The sequence below is a fragment of the Arachis stenosperma genome, chromosome 9, assembly GCF_014773155.1.
Source record: "Arachis stenosperma cultivar V10309 chromosome 9, arast.V10309.gnm1.PFL2, whole genome shotgun sequence".
Taxonomy (NCBI): domain Eukaryota; kingdom Viridiplantae; phylum Streptophyta; class Magnoliopsida; order Fabales; family Fabaceae; genus Arachis; species Arachis stenosperma.
Genome location: NC_080385.1, coordinates 7,292,670 through 7,306,024, shown reverse-complemented (window position 1 = coordinate 7,306,024; position 13,355 = coordinate 7,292,670). Strand labels below are relative to the sequence as shown.

General features: G+C 30.3%; 1 protein-coding gene across 1 annotated transcript; it reads right to left on the bottom strand.

The window, feature by feature from the left end:
- Nucleotides 1–6,561: 6,561 nt before the first annotated feature.
- Nucleotides 6,562–7,743, bottom strand: LOC130948964 (uncharacterized). The gene has a single exon (XM_057877813.1). It carries the CDS (start codon nt 7,741–7,743, stop codon nt 6,562–6,564), a length of 1,182 nt encoding a protein of 393 aa, XP_057733796.1.
- Between the last annotated feature and the right edge of the window lie 5,612 nt (nt 7,744–13,355).

Below are 13,355 nucleotides of genomic sequence, written 5' to 3'. Positions count from 1 at the left end.
CCTTCTTCACCATGCTCCACTACCTCTGCTGCTTGAGGAGATCGACCACTACCTCTGCTGTCCTTTGCTTGGCCTTCTTCCTTGGCATGCTCTTCTTTTGCATTATGCTCCATTTCCTTGCTGCTGCTGCTCTGTGCTCTTTGCTCGATTGTGTTTTGCTCAACCACAATCCTACCATTGCTCAGCTGATGTCCTTGGGTTAGTGGTTGTCCTAGTTTCCTTTTCTTGCTTTCATAGAGCCACACCTGTCCTTGCTGTGTTGTTGCCTCCTTTGTTTGCCAACTGTCCTGTTTTGCTCATGATATAGACAGCTGCTCTTTTTCTTTTGCCAAACGCATAGCCTTTCATTCTTGCTGAACGGTGAAACAAAAGAGAGGTATTGGGCTTGTGCATTTACTTGAAGCATCAAAGGAATGAACAAGTAGTTTTGTTTGGCTATGAGAGAATTAATGAGCCTGTCACAATAAACACACATTAAATAATATTGGACTTTCAATCCAATTGATTGTTTTTCATCATTAATTAACCCAAAATCAAACTACGCTCAACAGTTATAAATAATTTGCATATCCGATCCTTTTCCATTCTGAGTCTCATTGTATATAAATACCTCTATTATTCTGTAATACACAGCAATGCATGAGTAATAATACATACAATCACAATTTTACTTTCACTCTCTCTACACAATTTTCTTTTGTTCTCTGTCTTTCTTGCAACACAAGATTCTGAGTTCTCTCTAGTCTCAGACCTCAGAACATCTTCTCTTTCCTTCAATCAAGTTCACAGTTTGTATTGTTAAAATTAATAGGCATTGCCATAGTTAAATCCAATACTGTTTAAGAGAAAGATCCATAATCAAAAGTGTATGTAGTTTCTACATCAAAATCTATTTTGAAGTTGCTTGGAAGGTAGTAGTTGGAAAAGTAAGAATAAATAATGGAATTATAAAACGCGTATTAGTCCGACTCTGTAATTATTGACCAATTAATTTGCTAATTATCCATGCAATACAATTTGTTGATTCGTCGGAAGTTGTATTAGTGACAGTGACAACCGCGTTAGTTTTGGATTAACTATAATAAATGGACTAAATGCAAAGTTAGTGGTATTGCTAATTGTTGAACGGACAAAATCATGCGTCAGATGATTAAGATCAATATTATTAACATTACCTTGGATTAAAGTTTACAATTAGATTCCCCTAAATTGAGCTCAATTTTACTAAGCCAAGTTTGAGCTTAGAATGGCTCATATAGAGCTCAACTAACTAATTTTCAACCTTAGTTGTTAGGAAAGAAGTAATAGGGACAAAACGAGAATAAATAACTGATTTAGAAGACGTGTATTAGTTGATAATGATGTAAGCACTGCCCAACTAATTTGCAAATTATTCATGAAAAAACAATTTTTGATTTGTCCCTAGTGTGAGAGTCACACGACCGTGTTAGTTTTGCATCAAATATAATAATTGATATTTGAGAACAAATTATGGGATTGAAAAGTCAAATGCAAGAGGTTAGCGGTAACTAATAATTCAAAGGACAAAATCTGCCTCAAGATGATTAAGATCAATACTATATATTAATATTATCCCGATGAAACTCATTTAGATTACTCTAATAATAAACTCATTAATTCATTTAAATAAATGTTAAAATTTTAAATTTCGTCTAATGAATATAATAATTTATAATAATTTTTTAAATAAAATTCTAATTTATGACGAATTAACTGTAATCTGTTAAAAAAAAATATGCCTTAATGCTTGTGGTAGCAAATAAACTACAAACCATAATTTTCTATATGTAGCGTCCATTTATACTTGGTTGGGCAAAATATTTATTTTTAAAAGATAATCTTTTAAATACGGTAGTATTTATACTTAGGAGGCCACTCAGATAAAGATGCCTAAAACGTCTTTTTTTAAAAATGTTTTCATGTTGTGTTTTAATTGGTTTTTGTATAATTTATTGGGTATTTCTCATCACATATTATTAAATTCCTCAAAAGATTTTCTTTTCAAAAATAATAAAAAATATTTAATTTGGACTAAAACAAAAAAAGTAATAGATTAACTATTAGATTTTTTTAAAGATTATTTACATAAAAAAATATATCACATTCATCAATATATATATATATATATATATATATATATAACAAGCTCAAACCTCTTAAAATTTTTATAAATAAAAAAATAATTAATTTATATTCGTACAATATATAAAATAATTACTATATTATTATTATATTATAGATTAAGATTCACTAATTTAAATTTTCTTTTTATTTTTAATATAAACATTAGAAATAAATAAAATTTTTATAACTAAATGTAGTGTAACAAAATATATATAATATTAATTAGTTCTTAAAAAATTCTAAAAAAATAGTTTCTTCTCATATACAGTTTTTTTAAGACATAAAAGTAATTAATTAGGACATTTGTTAAGATAATTAAAGTCACTATTTCATTAAATTTTTAATTTAAAGAAAAATCCTAGTTAATTTTGGTATAGATATTTCGAATTTGAAAACATTGATAAAAATTATGTTGAATTTTGATTTATTTGATTCTCATTTAAATTAATCACTACATAAGTTAAAGTTCTGTTCTGAAGTTATATTCGAGCTTTAATCTGATTTTTAAAGTTTCAATTTACTTAGTTTGATTTTTTAACTTAGGTATCCGTGACTCATATTAAGATTTTAAGTGTTTAGTTGAAAAAAAAATAAGGTAAAAAAATTTCAATTGTCACATCAAATAGTCGCTAGAATGTATAATGTAGCAGTCGTTAGTCCATCTCAGCATGTCGTTAACGATTTTGTGAGACGGTGACAAAAATAAGATTAGGAATCAATGTGAGTTATAACTATTAAGTTGGGAGACTAAATTGAGTAAATCAAAATTTTTGAAATTAGATTGAAACATAGTTGTTAGAACCGAACCAGTGATCGAACCGGTCAAGCTACTGGTTCACTGGTTTATTAGTTCAACTGATAAATCACTGGTTGAACTGATAAAACCGGTCTCACGTAAATATAAAATATAAAATAGTTAAAAACTTAAAATTAAAATTTGAAATACATATCTTCACTAACATTTTATGAAGAATCAAGTCTCAACTTCTAAAAATAACTAATATAAAAAAATCATAAAATTTTAATACTACAATAGTATCTTATTTTGACACAATAAAAAAATAATTAATTCACAAAGCCTATCATCTAACTATAATATCAGTAGATTTTAACACTAACATCAAAACAAATAACCTTAATCACAATACTAGCAATAAAATAGATCAAGTAAATTAATAAATTTTTAGTGAAATTTGTAACACCCTACCACACAGAGTTTTACGCTTAAGTCGTAAAGCAGAGGTGGCGAGGTATTACGACCTCTAAAAGAAAAGACATATAAATATAGTTGAAAGAAATTATATCCAAGAGCCTTGAAGAATAAGCTAAACAAGAACGATAAATAGAAAATCGTGTGACACTCGCATGGATATTCATAAAACGAATAGATAAGATCAAAAGGAAGCTGAAAGTATATATACATATCAGAGTTCCAAAACTCAGATTGCAAGCTCCAAACTCGACCTGCGAAGCTAAGGCCGGCCAGAGTATATAATTATATATATATATATACAACCCAAACAAAACTCAAACTACAAAATAAACACCTGTATCTCCAAGTCAACCTCTCGGAGGGACAAAACACAAAATGTACATGCGGAGATTCTATAAACATATATACATAGCCTAAAACAAAATATGACAGTCCAAAAGGTAGTTCTTTGCTTATAAGAAGGATATTCAGCGCTCAACGAGGTGTCTCTCGACCTGCATCTGAAAAATAACAACATAGTATGGGATGAGAACCGGAGGTTCTCAGTATGGTAAAGGTGCCCGCATAGTTAATATAAAAGGTCTCGGGAAAGCCAGAGGCATTCCTAAAACTTCGACACTCAGAATCATTCTTAAGGAAAATAAACTAAACCAAAAGTTAGGTAAGCTATCTAAGGTATTCTAATTCTGAATCTAATTTTAACCTAATAATTCACGTTCTGTCTCCTCTAATCCTCCGAATCATTGGTGGAACAATCCTCTCTCCTCACACTTTCGTCAAGAGGAATTTCCCAAAAAACATACACATACAATTCAAGCAAAGAAAACACAGATAGAGAAGCATTTACAGCAAGTAGAACAAGTAGCGGATAAGTAGAATTTAACAGTTAAACAAACTAAAGCAATGCACACCCAAACAAAGCAAACAATTGCATATGATGTATGCCTGTCCTATGGCTGATGAGTCTCATCTGTCGGTTATACAGCCAACCCGACAAGTCCTGGTAGTTAACCATTGGACAGTCCCTCTGTGCGCGCATCCCCAAGCTCAATAATATTCCATGGAGTCAAACTCCAAGGTCAAATATAATATTCCATGGAGTCACACTCCAAGCTCAATAGTATAGTATTCCATGGAGTTAAACTCCAAGCTCAATAATATAGTATTCCATGGAGTTAAACTCCAAGCTCAATAATATTCAATATTCATATTTATATGCATGCCCATGGGGGAATCCGGGGAGTTAAAGTGCCCGGTCACATCTTGCGACAGAGGGTCAACAAATAGTCTCAAATACACAAGCCACATAATAATCTCTTTCCCTTTTAAAATAATACCTCAAATCAAAATTCCAATTCTTATAGAAATTTTGGCAATATCTCCTCTAAGACTCAAGTTTCTGCCACCCTTCAAGGGTCCCAACTATCAAACCAAACACCTCTCAATCCTTCAAATCATTTTCGGTAACAAATTATTTCATAATCAAACAAATACCAATATTAAATCTTTTTCCAAACCGACCAACTTCAACAGCAAATTATTGACAACAGCTAAACCTCACATTTTATACCATATACACAAACCATCAATTATTCACTCTGTTCATTCCTATCTTAAGGTCTTCTAGCCTAAGTTTTCACGTGACATTAAATGTTAACTACGAGAAACCAAAACCATACCTTCGTACGGAATCAAAATATTCAAAGCTTTGGAGAAGTTTTCTGACCGAGTTATCGAAGAAGAAAACGTCCAGAATCGTTTTTGCCTCCTAAAACTCTCGTTGGTCAAATCCAAAGAAAAGAGGAGCTACGCCATTGTCAACTTTCACTAATAAAAAATGGTGTCAACGTGTAGAGGAGGAGGTTACGAATACTTTTACCGGATTAGATTTTTGACTGAAATTACAAATCACAAGAAATCGGGCTCAAAAGAGTTGAGGTTCCAAGGTTTTCGTTCTTCTCACTCACGGCTTACTCTCTCTTTTTCTTTTTAGTTCAATTGGTGATTAACGAAGGGAAAAGGAAGATGAGTATGGATTGATAGTATTATCTGAAGTTTTGTGGTTATCAAAGCTTCATTAGGTGTCATTTGTATTATATACATATACATGCATACATGCCACGTTTCAGTTTCAATTTCATATATATATGTAAATGTATATATAAGTTATGCTTTAGTTTTCTTTCTTTTTAGTTCCTTTAAGGCTTCGGCCAAAAGGAAAATAAATAATATAATATAATAATGATAATATTAGCGTGAAATTAAGTGATTATATAATAATAATAATAGTAATAATAATAATAATAATAATGAAAATTCTTATATATATATATATATTTTTTTTTGAAATATCTTATTATAATAATAAAAATAACTTAAAACTTTTAAAAAAAAATTTAGATTTAAAGTATTATAAAATTTATTTAATTATTGTAAAAAAATAATTTTCTTTAAATACAATAATAAATTATGAATAATTAATTATTTAATTTTTTCAAAAATTCGGGATGTTATATTCCACCCACCTTATAAAAATTTTCGTCCTCGAAAATTGATATAAAATTAGAAAAGATTCATACTAACGTAATTTTTCTTCTTAAACATGTCAAAGAAAAACAGAAAGATTTGACATGTTTAGTTTGCAAATCCAGGATATTCTTATAGCTTAAAAGTCTACGCAAAGCGAAAGATACAAGATAGGCTCGATGTCAAAGGATTATAAGGCAGGCTGGTGTTAGAACGTCGAGTTTATCGCTTCTAATACTCACTTCATCTAGCTCTTAAGTTCTGCCGATTCTATTGGTGTCACCTTATGTAATACAATCGAAACTGGTTCAGCCTCTGACACTAAATCTATCACAACTTACTCTTTCTCTTGACACATAACCGATTATCAATTACGGGTTCAACCTATGTCATGTCTCTTCCTTGTAACTTACCATCTCTGGGTTTCAGGTAACTGTCCCGCACAACTCTCAACATTTCCGGTTCTTTATGTATAACTTAAGTTGTATACTCAAAATAATTCAACCCACTATTGCTATGCCACTCTTACTATTATTCTCCAAGAATTTAGTCACTTTTCTAGGCTGACCAACTGTCGTTCTGTCTCACCATTCGGAGGTCTTTATTCGATCGCTCAGTTGAAAATCATAAGGCTCACAACTCGATAATGTACTACAATGAATGCTACATGTTATTTACTATGCAAGGCAGTCAGAAATTTCGAATATCAGTTCGTGATTACCTCTAATCGGAGTATCTGCGCTTCTAGCACCATCTGCTATCATAGTGAACACGCGTCCCTGATGTTGTGCCTTTCCAGCTTCTTGATTCTTCTTCTTTTCTGGACAATTCCAAGACAAATGTCCAGCTTCACCACAGTAATAGCATACACCTAAACCAGCCCTGCACGGAGTATTCGGGTGGTACTTTCCACACCTCCTACAAGTTAAATCATTCGGTGGGGTCTGAGCTTGTTTTCCTTTGCCTTTTCCCTGGCTGTTATTATTACTGAATCTCTGGAAGTTATTCTGGCCCAAATATGGTTGTGGGGTGTAACCGCCTCGCTTAAAATCTTGTCCTCTAGGGGCGAAGTTCCTTCCCTGATCTCTCCTAACAAAAATTCGCTGATCACTCTTATTTGTTGTCGCCTTTCTCAGACAATCCTCAGCAACTCTACTTTTGTTTACCAGTTCCGAAAACACTCTGATCTCCATTGGTGCAACGAAGCTCAGAATATCACTTCGAAGACCTCCTTCATACTTAATACATTTCCACTCAGCAAAATCTTCAGGCGCACCTTGACAGATACGAGAAAAGCGACATAACTCCTCAAACCTACTAGTATACTCAGTAACAGTCATTTGTCCCTGCTTTAACTGCATCAGTTCAAGTTCCTTGGCATTTCTGGCTGAATTAGGAAAGTATTTCTTATAGAACTCTGTTCGGAAAACCTCCCAAGGAGCCACAGTGCCATCTGGCTGCAGGATACGTCGTGTCCCCTGCCACCAATACTGAGCCTCACCCTGCAACTGATAAGTTCCAAACTCAACCCATTGCTCCTCAGGAACCTGCTGAGCCTGTAGTGCCCGTTCCATAGCCTGAATCCAATTGTCTGCATCAGTGGGATTTGAGGTTCCCCTGAAGGTCGGAGGGTGAACTTTCAGAAATGTAGCAAGTGTCATGGGACCGTCCTCATCATTATTGTTTCTATGATTATCCTGGTTTATCTGATTACCCAGTGCCTCGGCTGTCGCCTGCATAGCCGCAGCCATATTCCCCAGGGCAGCCATGAAGTCTACTGGATCATTTTCTGCCGGGCCAGGAGTAACGATGCCTATCCTACCTCTACCTCGCCCGCGACCGCGTCCATGAGTCGACATCTGGTCCCTTCACACACCAAACAAGTGATATTAAGTTGATCAGTCTCAATATCGCAAGTCTAATGCTTCAAGTTCCAAATGCATGCTCATGAATATTTATGCCACATATATCAATCAGATATCCTAATAGCACATACACACACCCAGAGTATGCCCAGAAGCATAATCAGTCCATCCCTCAGGCTCTACAGGAACGAACTGCTCTGATACCATAATGTAACACCCTACCACACAGAGTTTTACGCTTAAGTCGTAAAGCAGAGGTGGCGAGGTATTACGACCTCTAAAAGAAAAGACATATAAATATAGTTGAAAGAAATTATATCCAAGAGCCTTGAAGAATAAGCTAAACAAGAACGATAAATAGAAAATCGTGTGACACTCGCATGGATATTCATAAAACGAATAGATAAGATCAAAAGGAAGCTGAAAGTATATATACATATCAGAGTTCCAAAACTCAGATTGCAAGCTCCAAACTCGACCTGCGAAGCTAAGGCCGGCCAGAGTATATAATTATATATATATATACAACCCAAACAAAACTCAAACTACAAAATAAACACCTGTATCTCCAAGTCAACCTCTCGGAGGGACAAAACACAAAATGTACATGCGGAGATTCTATAAACATATATACATAGCCTAAAACAAAATATGACAGTCCAAAAGGTAGTTCTTTGCTTATAAGAAGGATATTCAGCGCTCAACGAGGTGTCTCTCGACCTGCATCTGAAAAATAACAACATAGTATGGGATGAGAACCGGAGGTTCTCAGTATGGTAAAGGTGCCCGCATAGTTAATATAAAAGGTCTCGGGAAAGCCAGAGGCATTCCTAAAACTTCGACACTCAGAATCATTCTTAAGGAAAATAAACTAAACCAAAAGTTAGGTAAGCTATCTAAGGTATTCTAATTCTGAATCTAATTTTAACCTAATAATTCACGTTCTGTCTCCTCTAATCCTCCGAATCATTGGTGGAACAATCCTCTCTCCTCACACTTTCGTCAAGAGGAATTTCCCAAAAAACATACACATACAATTCAAGCAAAGAAACACAGATAGAGAAGCATTTACAGCAAGTAGAACAAGTAGCGGATAAGTAGAATTTAACAGTTAAACAAACTAAAGCAATGCACACCCAAACAAAGCAAACAATTGCATATGATGTATGCCTGTCCTATGGCTGATGAGTCTCATCTGTCGGTTATACAGCCAACCCGACAAGTCCTGGTAGTTAACCATTGGACAGTCCCTCTGTGCGCGCATCCCCAAGCTCAATAATATTCCATGGAGTCAAACTCCAAGGTCAAATATAATATTCCATGGAGTCACACTCCAAGCTCAATAGTATAGTATTCCATGGAGTTAAACTCCAAGCTCAATAATATAGTATTCCATGGAGTTAAACTCCAAGCTCAATAATATTCAATATTCATATTTATATGCATGCCCATGGGGGAATCCGGGGAGTTAAAGTGCCCGGTCACATCTTGCGACAGAGGGTCAACAAATAGTCTCAAATACACAAGCCACATAATAATCTCTTTCCCTTTTAAAATAATACCTCAAATCAAAATTCCAATTCTTATAGAAATTTTGGCAATATCTCCTCTAAGACTCAAGTTTCTGCCACCCTTCAAGGGTCCCAACTATCAAACCAAACACCTCTCAATCCTTCAAATCATTTTCGGTAACAAATTATTTCATAATCAAACAAATACCAATATTAAATCTTTTTCCAAACCGACCAACTTCAACAGCAAATTATTGACAACAGCTAAACCTCACATTTTATACCATATACACAAACCATCAATTATTCACTCTGTTCATTCCTATCTTAAGGTCTTCTAGCCTAAGTTTTCACGTGACATTAAATGTTAACTACGAGAAACCAAAACCATACCTTCGTACGGAATCAAAATATTCAAAGCTTTGGAGAAGTTTTCTGACCGAGTTATCGAAGAAGAAAACGTCCAGAATCGTTTTTGCCTCCTAAAACTCTCGTTGGCCAAATCCAAAAAAAAGAGGAGCTACGCCATTGTCAACTTTCACTAATCAAAAATGGTGTCAACGTGTAGAGGAGGAGGTTACGAATACTTTTACCGGATTAGATTTTTGACTGAAATTACAAATCACAAGAAATCGGGCTCAAAAGAGTTGAGGTTCCAAGGTTTTCGTTCTTCTCACTCACGGCTTACTCTCTCTTTTTCTTTTTAGTTCAATTGGTGATTAACGAAGGGAAAAGGAAGATGAGTATGGATTGATAATATTATCTGAAGTTTTGTGGTTATCAAAGCTTCATTAGGTGTCATTTGTATTATATACATATACATGCATACATGCCACGTTTCAGTTTCAATTTCATATATATATGTAAATGTATATATAAGTTATGCTTTAGTTTTCTTTCTTTTTAGTTCCTTTAAGGCTTCGGCCAAAAGGAAAATAAATAATATAATATAATAATGATAATATTAGCGTGAAATTAAGTGATTATATAATAATAATAATAGTAATAATAATAATAATAATAATGAAAATTCTTATATATATATATTTTTTTTTTGAAATATCTTATTATAATAATAAAAATAACTTAAAACTTTTAAAAAAAATTTAGATTTAAAGTATTATAAAATTTATTTAATTATTGTAAAAAAATAATTTTCTTTAAATACAATAATAAATTATGAATAATTAATTATTTAATTTTTTCAAAAATTCGGGATGTTATAAAATTTATATTTATATTAATAATGGTATATAATTAAAATATAATTAATTTTAAAAATAGAAAAAACAAAAATTAAATTAAATTAGATATTTATGTATACTATATAATTAGTATTTGTCAAATATAATACTTAGAAGTGCAATGGCTAAGTGGCAAATAGAGGTTGACTTTGTGGAGACATTTTAAAAAATTTTACCAGCCGATCCAGTTCGGTTAGACCAATAAGTATTATCTCTTCGTTGACAATTAAGTTGTTTTAATGGTAATTAAGATCTAATAATGGTTTATAATAAAAGAAGCATTCTTTTGCAACAATGAACCTATAGTAGTAGTTAGGGGTGTTCATAGATTAGATCATATCCATATAAATTCACAGTATTTATCCGTATCTAATTTGTAATTTGAGGATATGATCTGATATGTAAGATGATCAGATTGGATCGGATCGGATCCACACTCTAATCAGATAGAAGTAAATATGTTTAAAAGATAAACAAAAAAAATTATTGACTTTTTTATAAAATTAAAATTTTTTAATATTTTTTATTTTATGGATATATTTGATATCTGATCCAAACATAAAAAGTGCGAATATCGAATTTGATCTAATGAGTTTAGTGCGGATTGGATCGAAATTTCAACCATATCCCATCTGTAAACACCCTAGCAATAATAACTAAAAAATTATAATGATTATATTTTTAACTAAGAGGAAGTGCAAAAAAAAATACTAAATACAAGAACATTTAATCAAATATTAAAAGAAAATTTTACTTTAAAACAGTTGGACTTTTTTTGTATATATATATATATATATATATATATATATATATATATATATATATATATATATATATAATAATGTAATAATAATAATAATAATAATAATAATAATAATAATAATAATAATAATAATAATAATATAATAATAATAATATGATAATTGTTTTATATATCACACAAATATAAAGGTTTTTTTTCTATGATCTTAAGAAAGGTTTTGTAAGTCCTTAACCTTGTTATCGATTTTTGTAGTGTTAGCCCTCATATTATCAATTTGATTCATATATAATTCGGATAATAAATTATTTGGTGACGTGCTTTGTGATATACTTGTTTTATTATTATTATTATTATTATTATTATTATTATTATTATTATTATTATTATTATTATTATTATTATTATTATTATTATGTACATTAAAAAATAACAGACCAAATTATTACCATAACATAATAGAAGTATAGAAGTTTATCATTCTTATCTAATGGAGGAAACAAAATTTTTTTCAATAGTTTATTTAATGTTTTCTAGAATAAAAATAAATTTTATTAGAATAAATTTTAGTACGAGTTTAATATTTTTATTATTCATCATAAAATATTTATAGAATTACTTTTAGATAAATTTTAGAAAAAAAATCATGATTTTTAATTTTATTTTTTAATAATATTAATTTTTTACCTTATATAATTATTCAATTATTTTTTAATTATATATAAATAAATTACTCTTAATAAGATTTTTTTATGTTATTCAATTATTTTTTTTAAAAAATAATTAATTATTAAAATAATTAAACTTTTCACAACAAAAATAATAAAAAAATTATGAACGAAAACCATCCTGATAATTTTTTGTATTTTTATTCATATTTTAATTATAAACATAAATATAATTTAATTATATTATTTAATGAAATGTGACTATAGATGTAGATAAAATTTAGTTATATTACTTATATATAGTTTTATTGTATTGTATTGCTTATAAAGTTAGATTATAATTATGACAATAGAATTATTTTTGTATTTTTATATGTGTGACTAATTGGTGGTATTAAAACATTACTCTTAATTATAAATAAGGTATATAATTTAAAAAATCAAAGACTCAATTAAAAAGATACGAAAAAAATGATGTTAAAATATTCTAACTCTTTAAACTAAAAATATTTGAAATTCAGTTAAAAATTATTTAAAATTTAAACTCAATAAAAATTTATATTCAATGTGTTTTGTATTAAATATATTTAATAACCTATTATATCATATTGGTTGAAATTAGTTTTTATAATGTTAATTTTTTAATAACACTTTATTAGAAAAAATCATCTTTTCATAATTTTTTAAAAATTAATTAATATTATATATAGGGTAAAAAACGTAAATAAGTCAAGGGAGTTGAGAAATTACACAATCCGCCAAACTGAAAATTGTTCACGAATGAGCCAAAGCACATTATTATATAATTCGAACCTGGTTGGTTCGAATTACAAAAACACATAATTCGAACCAAGGTAGCTCGAATATTGATGGAACAAGTGATGCATGTAATTCGAACCTAGTTGGTTCGAACTAGGATTGAGAGTAATTCGAACTAGGTGAGTTCGAATTACACGTTTGGACGCTTCAGCAACTAATTCGAATCTATTTGGTTCGAATTAGTCAAAGTTTGTCTCGAATAGTAATTCAAATTATGCTGTTAAAAAATTAATAATTTATTAAAAAAATTTATTAAAAAATTAATAATTTAAAAATTAAAAAAATATATATTTTATTTCATACGTTAAAAAAAAGCTAACAAAATATTTAATTACGAGACTTTTTTAAAATATTAATGAGCTATCAATTCGGATTCTATACAATACTTTTTTGTCCATTTTTAATTGCTCATGAATATTTTTTAATAAATTTTTTTAAATTATACTACAAATAATATTTTATCCTATGCAAAATAATTAAAAAAATGGCTTAGAAAATGTTAGGAGTACTATAAAAATTTGTAATGTTCTAATAACTTAGGTAAATACATGAATGTACTCAAATTTTAAATAAAATATTCTACAAAGTCAATAATAATTTAGAA